Below are 21,107 nucleotides of genomic sequence, written 5' to 3'. Positions count from 1 at the left end.
GAGCGGCCTATGGGAGGATTTAGATTAGTAAGTTACAGTTTAGAAGAGTGTTTATTAACCAAGAGTCCCAAGATTATTTAGTATTATTTACATTAAGCATTAATATGTGCCAAAACAAAAAAATATACTTAATACTAGATAAGACTATTTTTATTTTTATTATAAATGAGTGGCTGGACCTTCAAATATTGAAAAAAGGCAAAAAGGTTAAGATCCATTGGTTTTAACATGGTTTCAAAAAATAATAGAGCATTGAAAAAAATATTATTGTAGGGTTACTTCCCCACACTATTTAATTTAAACTGTGCTCTGAAATAGCCCTGCTGCTGAGGAAAAACAAGTACAAATAGTTTGCATCAAGGTCTCTTTATATCACAAATACCATTTTAAACCAGTATAAAATTCAAGTATGTACAGTTTTTCAGGATTTTTCCAGTAGGATGTTAGGAAAGTAGGTTTTTATAATTAAAACCAATTAAAACCAATGTCATTCCCATTTTAACCCATAGGAGGACTTCCAGCAGGTGGCGCTCGTAAACAAGCACATATGAATCACACGCCGCTCACCACACAGGAGAAGAAGCAGCAGCAGCTGTGTTTTCAGGAAAAGCGCTAGTACAGTATATGACAATATGTAAGTAAAATAAACCTTCACAGTTTCATTCAAATTAAATGTTTTATGAAAATATCATAATGATTGAAATGTAATAGTGTCAGTTTAAAACGTTTATCGAGTTTCGTTTTCGGATGTTGTTTGACGTCTCATTGACACCTGCTTCTGTTTTTAAACAGGCATCATTCTGAAATGTATCAAAATCAATATAGATGTTAATACAATCTATTCAAAAGCACAAAACATGTATTACTTTGAAAATTAAGAGTGATTTAATATGGGAATGGAGGTCTTCTTGGTTAGCTGTCTGTGGTATTGTTGACAAATAATAATAACTAACCCATGCTGTTAAATGAGAATGGTGCGTTGTTATTGTTTTGATTAATACAAATTATTAATGTTTTATTTGTGGTGTCTTTGCAATGCATATCTTCTAAGTGTGTTATAAGTGTGTTATACAGAGTTTCAGCTCATTGTCAGTGTAAAAATGTATTTAATAATACATCATTTAATACATTAAATGATTTAAAGAGTAGGGTGGCCAATGTTTAGTCATCCCATAAAGTACAGTGTTTGGATACTATGGTACACTTAAAAATATCAATGTTTCACTTTTATTTTTTAGTGTAGATAAGTATAATATTAATGTTAATGTTAAGTCTATATGGTTTATTTTTAATCGTTGGTACGAATATATTGGTCAAAACACAATATTGGTCCAGTGTTGATAAGTTGATCTTAGCGTAATACACAAAATGCATTATTTAAACACAAAATAAACAACATTGTGTCCTTCCTTTATAGTTTCTGTTTGCAGATATGAGTGTCCCAGACTACATGCAGTGTGCTGAGGACCATCAGACAGTCCTGGTGGTGGTTCAGCCCGTGGGCATCGTACCAGAGGATCAGTTCTTCCGCATCTACAAGCGCATCTCTAGCGTGAGCCAGGTCAGCATACGAGACTCTCAGCGTGTCCTCTTCATCCGCTACAGGCATCATTACCCTCAAGAAAACAACGAGTGGGGCGACTTCCAGACGCAGCGGAAAGTCGTGGGTCTCATCGCCGTGACCAGCTGCAACACGGCCAAAGAGTGGCCACAGGTCTCGGATCGTTTCCACGGGCAGAAGGAGGTGTTCGGTTCAACTCTGTATGACTCACGGCTGCTGGTCTTCGGGCTACAGGGCGAGATGGCAGAACAACAGCGGACGGATGTTGCGTTCTACCCCAGTTACGACAACTGCCCTGATGTGGAGAAAAGGGTGGAGGACTTTGTGGAGTCCATATTTATTGTCCTGGAGTCAAAAAGGCTGGACAGAGCCACTGATAAGTCTGGAGATAAGCTTCAACTGCTGTGTGTACCTTTCGAGAAGAAGGACTTTGTCGGGTTAGACACGGACAGCAGGTGAGTTCGGGTTTAAGTAGGTTTAACCAACTTGGTGAATATTGGGTTCTTGTGGGTTTTTACCCTAACCTTAACCCCAACTCCATAGTGAGTATGTGTTGTTTATCATTATTAGGAAATACCTAAATATATAATTACACTGTAACAGGGACACAGTAAGATAAAGTGTATACTAAATATTAATATCAAATGTTATTTGTTCAATAGAAAACTTATTTGTTACAAGAATCACATTACACAATCAGTGTTGCATCTTTCTTTTTGTTTTATCATTGTTGTTTTTCCTCCCTTTTCTTGTTTTGCTTTGCTTTATTTGTCTTTCTTCTTTCTTTCTCACTGTCCTATGAGTTTATTATTGGGTGTAAAAAGGTGAGCAGGTAAATCTCTACTGCTTTGTCACTTTTCCTCGATCAGCCTCTTCCTCTCTCCTTCAGACACACAGTGGTTGGACCTCGATTGTCTTGCGTCTCACTTTATAGTAGAAAGGTCAAACTCATCTGTCCTGTTTGGGATTAAAGTCAATGTGCAACAGCAGAACAAGACAGGGGTTCAGTGATGTGACTTTTAACAATAATGTGACAGTTTTACCAGTTGTGTGTAATCTGTGCATACTTGGCCAACAGTGTAAAGATGAAGTGTGTCATTTTTTTGATATTGAAATATTTTCTTTTGTCACAGTACTGTATGATGTGTTGTTGACAACACTAAGTCAGTCATTTGTGGGTCGACCTTTCAAAAGAGTGTTAACGCTGTAGCTTGATAGCACATCTGTCTTATTTTTGATGTTTTTGGCCTAAGATCTGAACCTCTGGCTTGATCAATAATTTGTTTTGGGGCAAGGCTGTATGAGCTTGCTGAAGTCAAGTCAATATTTTTGCATTTCCATTTGATGCCACTTAGAGTGCAAAAATGACACACTTTATCTTTAATGAAAACATTTTAATGCCCTAAAGTCTATGACAATATGGGCAGGATTGCTGGGTGCCTGAAAGAGTCAAGTGTTTGATCGAGTCATCCCACACCTGTTATCCACAGAAGTGCACGGATGTCATACAGTGATTCATGGGTGATCGCTCGCAAAGCTTTTGAGCTCATTTCATCTACACTTTCAGCATGAATTGAAATATGGCATCCATGTGCTCAAAATTTTTTATTCTCATTCAACGGGATACCGGTTCAAGATTCTAATATTGTTAGCAGCAATTAGTTAAATGTTAACATGTCCAACTTTACAGCAGAAAAAAGGTACAAAAAGTAGTTTTGGTCTACATAGCTAATTGAGGCTGGTGCATTTTTTGTAACTTCTCCGTTAGCATTATTAAGGGCGTGGTCGCTTGAGTGACAGGTGGATTGCTGCTGCTGTCTCTACTGAGCTGGGTGGGTGTGGTTTCATCAACCAGGCACCTCAGCTCCACCCACGTTAGGGTTCTGCCCCTTTGCACATTTTTGGTTATTCAGGAGTGACGCGTGGTGACGCACTGCTAAGGCCCTGTCCCAAATGGCGCACTTCATGTGGTTTTTCAGTCTCGTGGCCTTAAATTGCGCGTGCTCGCTTAGTCTACGAGTCCGTATGGTGTCCCATCTGTCTTTTTTATGCACCAAAGTGTGCTCATCAGTGCCCCCTTTGCACCCTTGACGCGGTCTTCGCCGTGAAGACTGCTGCAGAGCGGGATTGCTTAACTCACCCAGAAGTCCTTGCAAAAGAGCAATCCGACCAATCAGACGACAGAAGGGAGGAGTTAACACTGATGGGCAACTTCTCTACCTATTTCTGGCGTGACGCTCAAGTATGACCCAAAATACGACTTCGGGTCCCTAAAGTTTGGAGGTCCACAAGTCTGGAGTGTGCCATTTGGGACAGGGCCTAAGATGGCTACGGCCGGCTCTGCCCACTTTGGGCTTCAAAAATGCTCTTCGGAAAAGTCACAGATGGGTGATTCTCACGAAATCCAGACTTAGAAGGTGTCCAACATCATATTTTGTAAAAACCCCTTGAAGCCAGTTTTTTTGCACATATAAGATTAAGGTCTGAATTTACTATAACCATTATTTTTAGAGGATTTAAAAAAATATTTCCTATAGAATTATTTACATTTTTTAGATTATCAAAAATTATCATTACCGCAACATGATATTACATTAAATATATGCATTTACAAACTCATGTTTCGGTAATGAAAACAAAAAATTTGTCTAGGTACTACGACAAACAAAATTTCTACTTTTATCTGTAAAGAAAAAATAAGAACTGCTTACCTGGTAGCCATCTTGAGTGTCACAGTCAATTTTGTCCCTTCCAACAATTTTTAAAAAAATGTTAGTTCCTTGAGGGCTTAAACAATGATTGAAAATTGTTGCGGAGGATGAGAAAATTGGTCTTGGACACATTTATATTCCTTATTATTTTCTATACATTTACCAATGATCACCAGATACGTATGTTTCTTTACTGTAAATGTTTATAGTATAACATGCACTGAAGGTTTTTATTTTTTATTTATAAATATTTCCATGTCAAAGAACCCAAATCCAGTCACGGACACGTTGCGGTAATGAAAATTTCCCCTTAAATGCCGAAAAAACTACAAAATTGGTTTGTATGATGTCATTTGCAATCATATGCAAAATAGTACATGAAGAGATGTTTGTTTCTTATTTTGATACTCTTACTTTGCATTTACTTTTTTATCAATATGTTTCATGACACCTCATAAGTCTAATTTCGGGAGAATCACTCAGACACTACGTCCATGTTTTATGCAGTCTATGGTTATATGTCAGAAATGATAGGTCACTATTTTTGATTATTTATTAAAAAAAGTTTCATTCATAAATTTAATCATAAAACATAGTTTTGATCAAGTGCATTATTTAATTATTAAAGATGTGATGCACCAGTATGCAAATGCTTAAGCCTGTTTTACATTTATACACAAAACAAATCTTAATATTGAACCAATATGTAAAAATGCAATTAACAGATAAGAGTGTGATTAAATTAATGCTTAACATACATTAGATTCAAAATAAGTAAAAAAGTTACCCCCTATAAAATCACATTTACTCTTTCTTTTGTTTACTCTCACTTGAACAGCACTTGACTCTTTTAAACACTTGGTTGGGGTCCTTCCACCATTGTTTTACCTTCCCCATGTTAATTGGTTGAACTGCCTCATTTCAAAATAGACACCAAGTTTTAGTTAATACCCCTCTAGTCCTGCCTGTGCTTTTCCTTCCACTGCATTACTTCAGTCACTCAACACCTTGAACCTTCCTCTCTATCTGTACAGACTAAAGATTAATAAATGCAAAATGGCATCAGCATACTGATGTTCCATTGAAGGAGAGCCAAATGATAAAAATAACCTGAATTAAATTTGGCTGACGTCACCTGCGCTTGGCTGCGAGCGTGGCTTGAGTTTATTAATGGCTGAGCTGTGTGCGTAAGCGATGAGCATTGTCTGAATGAAAGCTTGTGGTTCTTCGTTCACAGGCACTATAAGAAACGCTGCCAGGGCCGAATGAGGAAGCACGTGGGAGATCTGTGTTTGCAAGCGGGCATGTTGCAAGACGCTCTCGTGCATTATCACATGGCCGTGGAGCTCCTGCGATCTGTCAATGATTTCCTCTGGCTGGGAGGTGAGAGAGTGATTGATTGAGTTATTAATAAGTTATAGATTTTATTTTCAGATGCATTTAGGTGTGCAGGGGGGAAGTGTCAGAGGGGTTTAGAGAAATTGATATAAAAAGTGTTTTTCTTTTGCATGCAATTTCAACTAAAGTAACGTATTGTAATGCACTTTTGCTCGAATGTTTAATGTTTTATAAAACTTGCAGCCCTCATATGAGGTGTATTGTGGTTTTTGTTTTGTTCCTCAGCTGCTTTGGAGGGACTGTGTTCGGCCTCTGTCATCTTTCACTACCCAGGAGGCACTGCAGGGAAGAGCGGAGCTCGCAGAGTTTCCTCTGCTGTAGACGCTGGCAAAAGACACAGACCTGGTAAGTTTATTCAGACTAATTAACTTTACACTTAAACCAAACTGTTGAATCACTGTATGATCAAGAATTTCAACAACACTTTAGTTTTTTGACGTAGTGTCTGAGTGAATGAATAGAAGTGTGATTTCTCTTCAGTATTAATCTCTGTGTCTCTTCTTCAGATGTAATGTAGCCCTGTTTTGATTTATTTCATGAAACATCATTAGATCTGAATCATAACTTCTCTCCTCCACAGACAGCAGCAGAAACATTCACTCTAAACTAGAGACAGACATTTATTCAATTCTTTCTTTCTTTCTTTCTTTCTTTCTTTCTTTCTTTCTTTCTCCCTTTCTTTCTCCCTTTCTTCCCCCTTTCTTTCTTTCTTTCTTTCTTTCTTTCTTTCTTTCTTTCTTTCTTTCTTTCTTTCTTTCTTTCTTTCTTTCTTTCTTTCTTTCTTTCTTTCTTCCTTCCTTTCTTTCTTCCTTCCTTTCTCTCTCCCTCCCTCCCTCCCTTCCTTCCTTCCTTCCTTCCTTCCTTCCTTCCTTTCTTTCTTCTTTTCTTTCTGCCTTCCTTTCTTTCGTTCTCAATTATTTTCTTTCTTTCTCCCTTTCTTTCCCTTTCCTTTCTTTATCCCTTCCTTTCTTTCTTCCATCCTACCTTCCTTTATTCCTTCCTTCTTTCTCACTTTCTTTCTCCCTTCCTTCCTTATTTTTGTTCTGCATTCCTTTCTTGCTTTCTCCCTTCCTTTCTTTCCCACTTCCTTCCTTCCTTCCTTTCTTCCTTTCTTCCCTTCTTTCTCACTTTCATTCTTCCTTCCTTCCTTTTTCCCTTTCTTTCTGCCTTCCTTCCTTTCTTCCCTTCTTTTTCACTTTCTTTCTCCCTCCCTTCCTTCCTTCCTTTCTTTATTTCTCCCTTCCTTCCTTATTTTCGTTCTGCATTCCTTTCTTGCTTTCTCCCTTCCTTTCTTTCCCCCTTCATTAATTTCTCCCTTCCTTCCTTTCTTTCTTCCTTTCTTTCTGCCTTCCTTCCTTCCTTCCTTCCTTCCTTCCTTTCTTTCGGTCTCCATTCCTTTCTTTCTCCCTTCCTTCCTTCCTTCTTTCCTTCCTTTCTTTCGTTCTGCATTCCTTTCTTGCTTTCTCCCTTTCTTTCCCCTTCCTTTCTTTCTCCCTTCATTCCTTCCTTCCTTTCTTCCCTTCTTTCTCACTTTCTTTCTTTCTTTCTTCCTTCCTTCCTTCCTTCCTTTCTTCCCTTATTTTTCACTTTCTTTCTCCCTTCCTTACTTTCTGCCTTCCTTTCTTTCTGCCTTCCTTTCTTTTGTTCTCCATTCCTTCCTTCCTCCCCTTCTTTCTCACTTTCTTTCTCCCTTCCTTCCTTCCTTCCTTCCTTCCTTCCTTCCTTCCTTCCTTCCCTCCTTCCTTCTTTCCTTTCTTCCTTTCTATCTGCCTTCCTTCTTTCTCCCTTTCGTTCTCTATTCCTTTCTTCCCCCTTCATTTTTTCTCCCTTCCTTCCTTCCTTCCTTCCTTTCTTTATTTCCTTCTTTCTCACTTTTCTTTCTCCCTTCCTTTCTTCTTTCTTCCCCCCTTCATTTCTTTCTCCCTTCCTCCCTTTCTTCCCTTCTTTCTCACTTTCTTTCTCCCTTCCTTCCTTATTTTTGTTCTGCATTCCTTTCTTGCTTTCTCCCTTCCTTTCTTTCCCCCTTCCTTCCTTCCTTCCTTTCTTCCCTTCTTTCTCACTTTCATTCTTCCTTCCTTCCTTTTTCCCTTTCTTTCTGCCTTCCTTCCTTTCTTCCCTTCTTTTTCACTTTCTTTCCCCCCCCCTTCCTTCCTTATTTCTTTATTTCTCCCTTTCTTCCTTATTTTCGTTCTGCATTCCTTTCTTGCCTTCTCCCTTCCTTTCTTTCCCCCTTCATTAATTTCTCCCTTTCTTTCTTCCTTTCTTTCTGCCTTCCTTCCTTCCTTCCTTCCTTTCTTTCGTTCTCCATTCCTTTCTTTCTCCCTTCCTTCCTTCCTTCTTTCCTTCCTTCCTTCCCTTCTTTCTCACTTGCTTTCTTTCTTTCTCCCTTCCTTCCTTCCTTCCTTCTTTCCTTCCTTTGTTCTGCCTTCCTTTCTTTCGTTCTCCATTCCTTTCTTTCGTTCTCCATTCCTTCCTTCCCTTCTTTCTCACTTTCTTTCTCCCTTCCTTCCTTCCTTCCTTCCTTCCTTCCTTCCTTCCTTTCTTTCGTTCTTCATTCCTTTCTTTCTCACTTTCTTTCTTTCTTCCTTTCTTTCTCACTTTCTTTCTCCCTTCCTCCATCCCTCCCTTCCTTCCTTTCTTTCTTTCTTCCTTCCTTTCTTCCATTCTTCCTTTAAAGTCATCTTTGACTTTGGTGTGCTGGTTTAGTTGTGTTTTAAGCTAAAAAACACAGGACATTGGCTACCTAGTATACACCCCAGCTAAACAGGTTTATATGTGACCTGTGCTGGCAAATTGAGTCAGAATGAGCAAATTTATAAAAATCTGTTATATATATTTTGACATTCTCTCTCTCTCTCTCTCTATAAAAAACTTCAAAAAGATGTATGATTTGTTGGAATCTGACACAAATGACAAAGCTACACCTGTTTGAAGTTGTAATGTAGATGCCAGGAAACTGTAAAACTGTCCAAAAACATTTAAAAAAGGTAAGATCAATGTTAAGAACCTCTTCTACTGACCTCATTTTGCCAGCACAGGTCACATATTTACAGTGGCCTAAAAATTCTTTAGACACTTTAATGTCTGAATGCTTTATTGTTACTCTACTAGCACACCTGACTTCATACAACCACTAAAAGCACCTTGATACCAAATTGGTTATATAAACTATTGTAGCTTCATGTTTATTTATTTGTTGTACTGTATATTTTTAAATATTGGGGCCACCGTCTATATAAACCTCTGTACCACAGGCTCTAAATGAGTCGTTTATAAAGTGTTTTTTCAAGCGAATAATTGTGTATGTTTTGTTCAATCTTGCATGCGTGTGAACGTCTGCTAACAGCAGTAAATCGTAATGAATCTCTAACTTATCTGCTGCTTGTGTACAATAACAGATGCTGCACTGATGCTTTATCATAATAGAGGGATATAACGATAATAAGCAGACATTATGTGCTCTGATATGTGCTGTACTAACATTGCAGCTCATGCCAAAGAGTCAACCAGGTTCTGTCTCTCTCTCTTTGTTTATCTGTCTGTCTTCAGGCGCGCAGGAAGTTCTCATTGATCCAGGTACAGTAAAGCGCATGTAGCTGTAGATATGGCTTTTATCCTCCCCCGGGTGTGTGTTTGTGTCGTGGTTATTACGTTGTGCATGTGTGCAGGTGTTTGGGTGTATTTTGGTTTTATGATCTGAAAGTGATTTCTGCTGTGGTTTTGGATTCTTTCTTGCAATCATTAGATGGGATGTTTGTTTTCTCTCCTCAGATTTCACACAGACAGAACCAATGATCAGACTTAATTGGCTGTTAGACTGATTCATCTAACCTCTATTAAACAATCCACAGCGGGGATACTCTGATTAGACTTTGATTGGGTTTTAAAAGTCATTTTCTCTGATCGAAACAGTTGGTGCTTTGTGTTTCTTGTCCTTAGAAAGCTTGACTGCGATGTTGAGAGTTCTTATTAATCTGGCAACCCAATTGTCGAACAGCTGACAAGACAGACAGACTATTGACAAATCGTCTTTATTGTCTTTACGCCTACTCTACCACCAGTTGTCTGTCTTGGTATGAACCAGAAAGATATCTAATAGGACCATGGGGTATTGAGTCTTGTTAATACATCAATATTTTCCCCAGGGGGAACTATCTTTGGACAATAATCCCCAGGGGGGCCTCGGTTTTATGACATTTTATATAATAATATTTTATAATAATTTAATTTAACATAAATTCTGTTCAATTGAATCTCAGAAAAATAATGCTACATTGTATAATTTAATATGTTTTGTTTAATTAAAATATTATTTTTTATTTAGGGCTGTCAAAAGATTAATTGCGATTAATCACATAAAAAGTTTGCATGTGTGTGTATATATATATATATATATATATATATATATATATATATATATATATATATATATATATATATATATATATATTTATTTATATTTTTATATATTTATATTTTTATATATTTTTATATTTTTATATATTTTTATATTTTTATATTTTTATATTTATTTTATATATAATTTAAAAAACAAACATAAAGAACTGTTTCTTAAATTTCCTAAATATAATGTGTGTGTTTTAGGGATGCACCGATACCACTTTTTTGGAATACGAGTACTTGCATTTCAGTACTTGCCGATACTGAGTACTTAATAAAAAAACATGATTTAAATTTACAGGTAACAGCTTTAGTCATATAATTTAACAAAACAACAAAGGACTAGTTTTCCAGTTTGTTGTAAACTCTGCCTCTTTGAACAACACAAGAGGCATTAACCCCTTACATGCCGCTCAAACATAGACATTTCTCAGACCGTGGTATCGATTCCAGGTATCGGGGGACTTTTAACAAGTACGAGTACTTTAGAAAATGTGGTATCAAGCCGATACCCGATACCAGTATCGGTATCGGTGCATCCCTAGTGTGTTTATATGTACATAATAATTACACACAATACACACGCAAATATATTACGCAAACACAAACTTTCATTTTGTATGCGATTAATTGCGATTCATGTTTTGACAGCCCTAGTTTTATGTCATAAATTTTCTTTGATTGGCCACGTAGGGACAAGTCGGGCCATACACGAAAAAGTTTGAGTACAACTTCCCTAAATATGTTTATGTTGTTTACGTTATATGCCCTTATGCAACAAACATTTGATGCAGTTTTACTTACCGCCTGCGACTCATGACCTGGTTGGGACCGCCCCTAATTCAACGAAATCCAGCTTTAAACAAACAAACTTGCACAACTACTCTACTACCCATGCATAAACAAACTATAGCCTCGTTTCAGTGCATGCACTATTCTGGTTAAAGTTCCCATATAAGGACTTCCACTGTACTTCCTGCACAGAAATTTCCCAATAAAAAAAGAAAGATTGCTTTTTTGACACTTTGCCAATGTTTAGCATAAGGAATCCAACTCTCTTTTTTGTTATCGTTTACAAGGACGCTTTGAAGGGGTTTATGATAAAAATAGACACTCACAGTTGCCAGATACTCGCTTATTCTCATGTGTAATCACAGTTTAGTGTTAAAGGCACTCTAAGCGAATTGATGCTGTAAAAAAAACTGTAAAAAACACGATCACTGTAGACAGCCCAGGCTTCACAAACGGCAATATCAACATAGTGGCCAAACCTAGCAGCACAAAACAAAGTATTCCAGCCAATAAATGACAAAAAGGATTTGGGGGTGGTTTCATGAAAGCACGGAAGGGAGGGGGCGGGGGAGGAGTTACCTATGCTCCGTCTGTTTGAAAACAGTTCAAACGTCAACAATAACTAACGTCTCGCAGATTTGCTTAGAGAGCCTTTAAGTTAGTATCTTGCGAGTAGCAGGCACGTATTTTTTGACAACATGCATGAATCACATTGTTCACATGAGGCAACGGCCACACATTTTGACATGACAAGCAACACACATGAAACTCTGGACATATATTTTGAATTTGCACCCCTCTGAAGAGAAGTCACCGGCCACTGCATGAGACTCTGGTTAGGTCCATCTACACTTCAGTGCTGAGTTTACAAAAGGCTCCATCTACGAGGGTGAAAAACTCTGGAGTGGCCTGGCTTGAGTATCAAAAGTAATGTCAGCGTAGCCTTAAAGGGGTCATAGTGTGAAAATCTTTCTTTTTTCCATGTTTCCATAATTGGGTCCCCAGTGCTTCTATCAACCTAGAAAACGTGAAAAAGAAAGAACCCAGTAATTTTATTTTTGGTAAACCATTCTCTGCAAGCATTTATAAAATTAGGTTGTTCAGATTTCGCCTGTTTTGTGACGTAGGTAACAAGTCTAATTACAATAATACCGCCCCTAAATCTACACTATCCAACCACATCACTGCCATTAAGTGCAAATAATTGCAAAGAAATTGAATTTCAATTTCAACAAACCACCATTATGGCGATCAGTGTTTGCATTTCATCCGCTCATTTGCATTTAAAAGGACACACCTAAATACGGCAAATTGTTGCGCGCACCTACAAAGTGACAATTTTAACATTCTATATGATGTGATCTATATCTTGAACTAAAACTTCACATACGCACTCTTAAAAATAAAAAGTCATAATATGACCCCTTTATAGGTCCCATTCCCAGGAATCATCCCAGCATCAATTCCAGGAAGTGTTTGCATTCACACAGAATGCACTCTGGCAATTTTATGGCAATTTTAATGCGCTATGTGAAAGGGGTTATAGTTTATTGATTTCTTGTGGTTGTAATTCAGTTGACATGGATTTTTGGCAATTTTACAGATTTCTGAATTGCTGTTTTAATGTAATATGTTTGTTTACCATTAATCCAGTCATGAAACTTTAGTTTTTTTATATTTTTTGAGTAGATGCTTAGAGCTAACATTATTAATAGGTTATATGATTCAAAGTGATTTCAGAGGTAGACACGGTTATTGCAGTTTAATGAAAACCTTTTTTTAGTATAACCTAACCTTTTAGTAAATCATGCACAATAAGACAAGGAACATTTAGTTTAGAAAGTAAATTAAATCAATTTGATTTTCTTGTCTTCTTAAATAAATGCTGTGCGTGTAATAGTTTTCCTGTTAGCAGGATTATTGCTGAGATTGTGTCAGTGTTTGGTAAAGCATGGCTCATTCTTCATAAACTCATTAGTGTGTCTTAGGGCCGATGTGTAAATTAACTTTTTTGAATTCGCACGAGTGCCATAATGCAAAATCTTCTGACTTTTTTATGGTGGTATTATTGATGATTTGAATGAATGTTACATCTCCAGGTGCCCTTACGACCAACGGGATCAGTGCAGACACGAGCGCTGAGATCGGCCGAGCCAAGAACTGTTTAAGTCAAGAGGATATCATCGAAAAATACAAAGAGGCAATCTCATACTACAGCAAGGTAACTTACAACACAAACACAGAGTCTTTAAGTTATAGAAGTTTTAAAATAATGTTATATTATATAAGCTCTTCTGGTGTGCTAAGGGTTGTTGTGCACCATCGTCATCATATTTTTAACATGCTATGAAATGTTTGAATGGCATGAATCATTTTCTTCATTTGTATCATGAAATCTTACTCTAAATTAAACTCTTTTAAATTGCTGTGCAGAATAAGTCTCTGTCACACATGATTTCCAATTTTTTTATACAGATACATGTGTACGGTTTCTATTTGTGCCATTGTAATATCAATGTAATACACAACCTCTGGTGGCTCAAAGTTCTGTTTTATTATTCATAATGTCTCTCTGTGAAGACTAACGCAAGCTGTGAAAGCATTTTTAAGCAGTCGGTTTTATTAAAATGACACTAGTAATATGTCTCGAGTGTCCCCAGAGATGGTGCACAGGTCCAGGCTGTAGTATTTTGTTATTTAGTATATTAAGCTCAGTCTTGCTGGCTTTGCAGGTTGTGTCTGACTCGTGTAATGAAAAGCGTTTCACTTCACGCTTGTGAATGGGCTGCCCATTCAATATTTGAGTTATTGATCTCCAATGGCTCATTCTGCCACATCAGCTGTTCTGTTACTCTGTTACTGGCCACCAGGGGGCACTACAGACTTGTAAATTAAAATCTTTGAAGGTTTGATTCTTGACACTGTTCACAGCTAAGCTTGAATTGTTCATAATGTACATGATGGGATGCCATGAATAGAGAACATTCATATATATTTGACAACTTATTGTCTATATACGTTTATTAGAACTACGAGGATGGATGTTACCAGTACACGCAATTTAAGATTTGAATGGCTTAAATGTCATTCTGTCTGTCACAGCTGTTATATGGTTTGAGGATTTGAGATGAACAGGTTGTTTTGGTGTTAGGAATCATAAAATTGTTTTAACATCTATAAATCCAAAACTATAATTAATATATAAAATAACATGTATTTCTGTCTCTTAGTATAAAAGCGCTGGAGTGATCGAGCTGGAAGCTTGTATTAAAGCTGTCAGAGTTTTGGCCATTCAGAAACGAGCCATGGAGGCGTCCGAGTTCCTTCAGAACGCTGTTTACATCAACCTGGGCCAGGTGAGCAGATACACAAACCGCTCAATGCTTCAGCTTTATAGTGAGTAAGATAGCAGGTGCTATTATTCAAAGTGACTACACGTAGTGCTGGGGCAATCCTCTGAAACAAATTGAGTTGAGTGCATCGATCAAGAACATAATTCTAGTTAATGGATCATCCCTTTGTGTTATATAAACACATGCTTTAACCAGATTGCAGGCAGTGTTGAAATTAAAGTGGAGCTGGGGTGGTCCCAGACCTCCTATAAGCATTGAGGGACCCTCTATAAAGCACAAAAATATAAATTGAGGGGTCCCCTGGTTTTTATTAAATTTAAAATACTACATGAATTTAAAATTATCCTCCTTTGCTGCCACAAAGCGATACTGTGCATTATTTGTCACAATTTCACATTAAAGGCGGGGTGCATGATCTTTGAAAGCCTATGTTGATATTTGAAATCACCTAAACAAACACGCCCCTACCCCAATAGAATCTGGACCTTTTTTTAATAGACCCGCCAGAGTCCTACACGGGTCCATTTTTGGAGACCTGCTCCCGCCCGTACCCACAAAGTTCAGCACAAGATCCGACCCGTTACCCGTGATAATATCAAAATTAAATCCGCACCCGCCCGGACCTCTTAATATTTGGCCCGTTTTCCGACCCGCACACGCTTAAATCACACACACGCTAAAATCATTATATTTAAAGTGCTTTATTTAAATATAATGATGTTGCGCATGTGATGGTAATTTAAACATACAAATATTGCACATATTTTCATTCTGGCTACTACCCGCCCGCATCCTCACCCGTGAATTTTAGGAATGTCACAATCCACCCATTTTAGACACTTTTATGGGGGTACCTGCAGGACTCTGAGACCCGCCCCACACATAGGCACCCCAGGCAACGATTTTGGTTAGTAGACACGCCCCTTACTGGTGATTGGCTACAAGTGTGTTTTGGTACTCACCCGACTCCCTTTTCCAAAGTGTTTTTAAAAAATCATGCACCCCGCCTTTAAACTAATTCAAAAGATTTCTGTCTGAAATAAATGACCAATAAAAAATGTTGATCCAGGATCACATCTTACTTTGTGAAATCACGGCGACTGTATAATGACGGTGGGGTGGGGTGGGGCTTACCCCCCTCAATCTTAGACATTTTTCGAACACTGCTTGCAGGCCCATGCATATTCTACACGTGGCAAAATACTGCACAAAAATGAAAACCATGCCATTTTCAACATTAAGCAACACATCTCCTGACAAATTTACGTTAAGATTCATTGCGTTTGGCAGATGCTATTATCCAAGGTGACCTACATCAGGGTTTCTCAACCAGGGGGCCTCTGGGTGTTTCTAGGGGGTCCCCAGAAAATTTCAGCGAAAAAAAATTTGCTTTCTAGTGTGTTTTCCCTTATTACAGTCTTTTTCATCTCACTCACTGCGTTTGTATATCCTTGTAAAGCTATTGCAAATTAATTCAATTGAAAATATTTCTCTTCAGGTTTGTACATCCAGCATTATATTTATTATGCATAAAAATATATAAATAGCTATATATTTCAGGTAGGGGGTCCCTCACAAATGTTTCATCATATTTGGGGGTCCTTGCCATTATAAAGTTTGAAAAACCCTATACATTACAAGCTACATGTGACCACAAAACCATCCATAAGGGTCAATTGATTTATATATCACCTGGAAGCTAATAAATAAGCTTTCCATTGATGTATGTTTTGTTAGGAAAGGACAACATGTGTCGAAGATACAATTTGGAATCTGACGGTGCAAAAAAATCTAAATATTGAGAAATCAACTTTAAAGTTGTCTAAGTGAAGTCATTTGCAACACGCATAACTAATGATAAATAAGTTTTTGATACATTTACAGTAGGAAATTTACAACATGATGCAACATGATCTTAATATCCTAATGATTTTTGGCATTAAAAAATTGATAATTTTAACCCATACAATGTATTTTTGACTATTGCTATTGACATCTTCAACATCACAAGTAAATGTTTCAGAAAAAATGTGCATTGAGACTTGAGAGGAATGGTGTGTTTGTTTTTGTTCAGCTGTCGGAAGAAGAGAAGATCCAGCGCTACAGCGTCCTGTCAGAGCTCTACGAGCTCATCGGCTTTCACAGGAAATCTGCCTTCTTCAAACGGGTGGCTGCCATGCAGTGTGTCGCTCCCACCATCCCAGAGCCCGGCTGGAAGGCCTGCTACAAACTCTTGTTGGAGACCCTGCCGGGATACAGCCTCTCTCTGGACCCCAAAGACTTCAGTAAAGGTAACGCTTTGTTTTGAAATCTATGTATGTTTGAAATCTGTATATCAACCACCCAGCTGTCTAGATTTTTGCATCGTTAAAAAAATGCATGGGATGAAGTATTTAGTGTCTGTTTCAAAAGACATGCTTGAGTTGCACAGTAAAATGCCCTGTTGACAGTATATATAAAGTGGGACTTGCAAAGAGCTCTTCATCCTCTTATACTGTAATTATATTACCGCTGTTGGTTTTATCAATGCATGCCATTAATGGGTTTAATTTCATGCCGGTCCCCTCGCCTCGACCTGTTTTATCGCCGTTTGTTTTAAAGGCATCTGTCGTAAAACAAGAGCTGAATATAAATCGATCGTATTTCTTCAAATATCTTGCTCTTAAATGGGCTCTGGTTTATTTGTAATCTAACCAGGCAGTGTAGAAATAACCTTGTCCTCTTTGCGTGCTCTCAGAAAAGCTTTATGTTTTGAAGAGCACATCTCAAAGGGTGATAGATATTCTGTCTTTTCTTTGTGTTGGAAAACTGCGCTGACCCTGAGCTATGATGTCAGAATCTTTAGGTCTTTAACCATATTTTCTCATTTGAAAACCTCTCAATATTCTGCCTGACACACATACGCATGTGTGGAATGATAAGGATGTTTAGGCTTAGAGACAGCCTGAGAGAAAGCTTCACTTCAGATTTATTACAGTAGCGATGTTCACAATGTACATTGTTGCAATGCGGTCTTAACAGGAAACATTGTAGGACAAAGACAGAATATCGGAAAATGAGAAATGATATATCAAAGTAATGAATTGTAAAATTATACAACAGACAAGAATGAGTACTTGAAGAAATGAAATGCAGAAATGTAATAATTTAGCAAAAATTACATCTGCATGCTTGTGCTGGAGATAGAAAATTATTAACGGTCTTTAACTCTTTCCCCACCTTTGACGAGTTATCTTGTCAATTAAGAGAAATCCACTATATGGCGCCCTTATCCAATTTATAAAAAAAACTGATGCAAAAATGCATTTAATCAATTAAAATAAAAAAATATATTTTTACATTTATTTTATTTTAAATTATTTTAAATATATTATTATTATTATTATTGTTATTATTAATATCCCCATTCAAAAAAATGTCTGGTGTTAATTAGGGATGCTAAACAATTAATCACGATTAATCGTTAGCAGAATAAAAGTTTTTGTTTACATCACATATGTGTGTAAACTGTGTATAATAAATAAATAAATAAATAAATAAATAAATAAATAAATAAATAAATAAATAAATAAATAAAAAAAAAAAAATATATATATATATATATATATATATATATATATATATATATATATATATATATATATATATATATGAACACACTCATGTATAATTTTAAGAAAAAAATGTATATATTAAGTATTTATATATAATATAAATGATACATAAATATACAAATGTATATACACATGTAAACATTTCTAAAACATATACATGCATGTGTGTACATTTATTTATACAAAGTTATTATACACAGTTCACACACATATATGATGTAAACAAAAACTTTTATTCTGCTAACGATAAATCACGATTAATCGTTAAGCATCCCTAGTGTTAATGTACAACCATCCCTGTTGATAGTGGCATTTAAAATTATAATCCTTAAAAATAGTTTGAAAGAGTAAAACAACTTAACCCTAAAACATGTGAGAACTTACATTTAAGATCAATACGTTTTTTTAATGGTATAATAACAATTTGCATGTATTATTAAAACTAAAATTATTAAGCTTAATGTTTTTTATTTATTTCTTAGGAGCATTTATAGCAGTTGCGCAACTGACTTGTTGTACAAAAGTTTTTTGATTGTCCTAACATCCCAGCAACTACTGATATTTATAAAATTTGTTAAAAGGACATGTTTCGAAGATAAATGTTCTTCTGTTGACTGTTGACAGCGAGTCTTGTTGACAGAGTTCAGGGAAAACGTCCTAATGTTAAAATTAAAAAAGAATTTGCACTTGAAATGCGTGACTAAAATATGCGCACACTTCAGTTGGTGCGGTATAGATGCGATTAAAGTGTTTACATGACCGCATACTGCGATTATAAATGCGTACGCCACATCTTTTAATACGATTGAACTAACTGCGATTATAGGCTTAATCTCTTTATTTTTATTGATTATTGTGTTTACATGAGCTAAAGTGTATTCGCAAAATCCTATTATAATCGCATTATGAGTGTACATGTCAACGTGGTCAATGATAGGACATATGGGTCAATGATAGGACATATGGGTCAATGATAGGACATGCATATTTTTGTGTCCTGGTGCATTATGTGCTAGGGATGCACTGATACCACTTTTTTGGAATATGAGTACAATTACTTGCATTTCAGTACTTGCCGATACCGAGTACTTGATTTAAATTTACAGGTAACGGCTTTAGTCATATAATTTAACAAAAAAACAAGGGACTAGTTTTCCAGTTTGTTGTAAACTCTGCCTCTTTGGACAACAAAAGAGGCATTAACCCCTTACACGCCGCTCAAACATAGACATTTCTCAGACCGTGGTATCGATCCCTGGTATCGGGGGACTTTTAACAAGTACGAGTACTTTAGAAAATGTGGTATCGAGGCCGATACCAGTATCGGTAACGGTGCATCCCTATTATGTGCTATAAAAATAACCTGATGCATTTATAACGTGTCACTTTATTTTATAAAACATATTTAGTTTAAATACATTTTCAGCCCTTTTTTTAATAATAAATACTGTGTTTAAGTGTTTTGGTATCTCAAACTTGTAAAATGGCTGGTGTTCAAATTGTTAAAAATTCAAAATAAGAGACTTTTGCTATATTTTATGTTCGAAAGGTTTCCTTTAAACAAATTTTTTCAAATTTCAGTAGTTGTTGGGATGTTAGAATAATCCAAATTTATGACACATTTTTGTTTTAATAAATGCAAGCTAAGATGGTCGATAAATTGTTATTATACTTTTTCTCAAATGTTAGTTTTATGGTAAGTTGTTTTAGACTTTCAAACTATTTTCAGGATTACAATTTGAAACGCCAGTATCAACAGGGATGGTTGAACGGTACCACCAGACATTTTTTTTGAATGGGGATATCAAAAATATTGTGAAAACAAATCCTTAAAATGTACTTAAATGTTGCTTAATAAACAAAAGTTTTTAAACTTTATTTATACAGCATTACATCCATTATTAAAAGATTGTTTCAAAATAACTTTTTAGTAGCTTGTTTTGTCATTGAGCCATGCAGTGCATTTTATTTATGTAGTGTGATGTGTTTGTAAGTGAAACAAAATATAATGTGTAACTTATATTTATGATCTTTTAGAATTCAATTGGACAGTGATATTCTGATTCTGTAGGCCGTGTGTCCACCAAAGCGTTTTTCCAGAGGCCAATCTATTTTGCAATTATTTGCAATAACAAAAAACCTTGGCAGCTTGTGAGGTGATGAGCAGTGAGCATTTTTTTTTTACTGATCAAAGACTTGTTTGAATGTTGAACACTGGGCTCGTCAATGCCACTTTTTTACGAAGCTGTCCACAATGAAGGCATGCTGGTAAAAAACACGCCAACCAACCGATGCATGGTACAATCCACACGCGCAATGAATGATAAGCAAAACAGGAGTGTCATATCAACCAAAGCGCTCAGCTGAAGAAACGCTGCCATGCTGATGTTTTCAGCTGCATTTAAATGCTTTAGTGCAATTGCAAAGTTTCATATTCATTCCCCACCATTTGCAAACGATGCCTCAGATCGTGCAGCTTATGTAATACACCATGTTTAAATGCCAGGCTGAGATATCCAGGTGATGCTGAGATGACCCTTAGAGAAGAGAACTGAAGTCAATAGACACTCCAGAGATTGCAAAGAGAGAAAGAGAAAATAGGTTTTTAATTGGCCTGAGAGTCCTCTAGCTCAACTCTCAATTACACAAAAAGAGAGAGAGAATTTTTCATCAGACTGTGATTGATTGGGTTTAGCTCGACCAGTGTGTGCATGGATTCTGAGGTTTCAGTTAACACAGAGAACGAAGGCAGGTCGCATGAGAACAGTAAGCCAGATCCTAGAGGCATACAATGACCCGATCACAATCTGTTTCATTTTTTTGAAATTACAGCTATTGTTTGCACCAGCTGTTTGTTAATAGATTTTTGTTTAGTGAGATGGACAGGTGAAGGGGTTACAGGCCTAGTTTTGCTATCATTTACTCCTGTTGATTTAAAGATGTGAAATGCTCTCGTATGTCCTAGTTGCTTTTGATAAAAGTGTCTGCTAAACGAATACATGTTAATGTGATTTAAGCTCAATTTACTCTCTTTACTTTTGTCATACACAAGAGGAAATGTAGCAGTTCTCGCAGTGATTTTTTTCCTATAATGTTAAAAAATTATAACGATTAAAGCTGTCCAAACACCTTACAGTGGAGAAAATAATCAGTAAGGGGATTTCTAAGACTTTGTTTACACCGCAAACATTAATGCTCAGTTCGAACGATACAAGCTGAGGCAGTCTGCTCCTGGGTCACGTGCAGGTCCGTCATCTGGACAACGCTTCTGGAAAGT

The 21,107-nt window shown here is 36.6% G+C and overlaps 1 protein-coding gene across 2 annotated transcripts in view; it reads left to right on the top strand.

Moving 5' to 3' along the window:
* Window positions 1-10: 10 nt before the first annotated feature.
* Window positions 11-21,107, top strand: part of trappc9 (trafficking protein particle complex subunit 9) — a 278,660-nt gene continuing 257,563 nt past the window's right edge. The window contains exons 1-9 of one of the 2 annotated variants that reach the window (XM_073812646.1): window positions 11-27; window positions 510-634; window positions 1,418-2,016; window positions 5,510-5,655; window positions 5,896-6,015; window positions 9,220-9,246; window positions 12,963-13,084; window positions 14,094-14,219; window positions 16,291-16,507. In XM_073812646.1, coding sequence (XP_073668747.1) covers window positions 1,433-2,016; window positions 5,510-5,655; window positions 5,896-6,015; window positions 9,220-9,246; window positions 12,963-13,084; window positions 14,094-14,219; window positions 16,291-16,507 — 1,342 coding nt within the window. In that variant the 5' untranslated portion in view covers window positions 11-27; window positions 510-634; window positions 1,418-1,432. The remainder of the gene's footprint in view (window positions 28-509; window positions 635-1,417; window positions 2,017-5,509; window positions 5,656-5,895; window positions 6,016-9,219; window positions 9,247-12,962; window positions 13,085-14,093; window positions 14,220-16,290; window positions 16,508-21,107) is intronic. The other variant, XM_073812647.1, reaches the window with a different exon arrangement.

This window comes from Paramisgurnus dabryanus, chromosome 19 (assembly GCF_030506205.2).
Source record: "Paramisgurnus dabryanus chromosome 19, PD_genome_1.1, whole genome shotgun sequence".
NCBI lineage: Eukaryota > Metazoa > Chordata > Actinopteri > Cypriniformes > Cobitidae > Paramisgurnus > Paramisgurnus dabryanus.
This window is presented reverse-complemented; position numbering and strand designations above follow the sequence as displayed.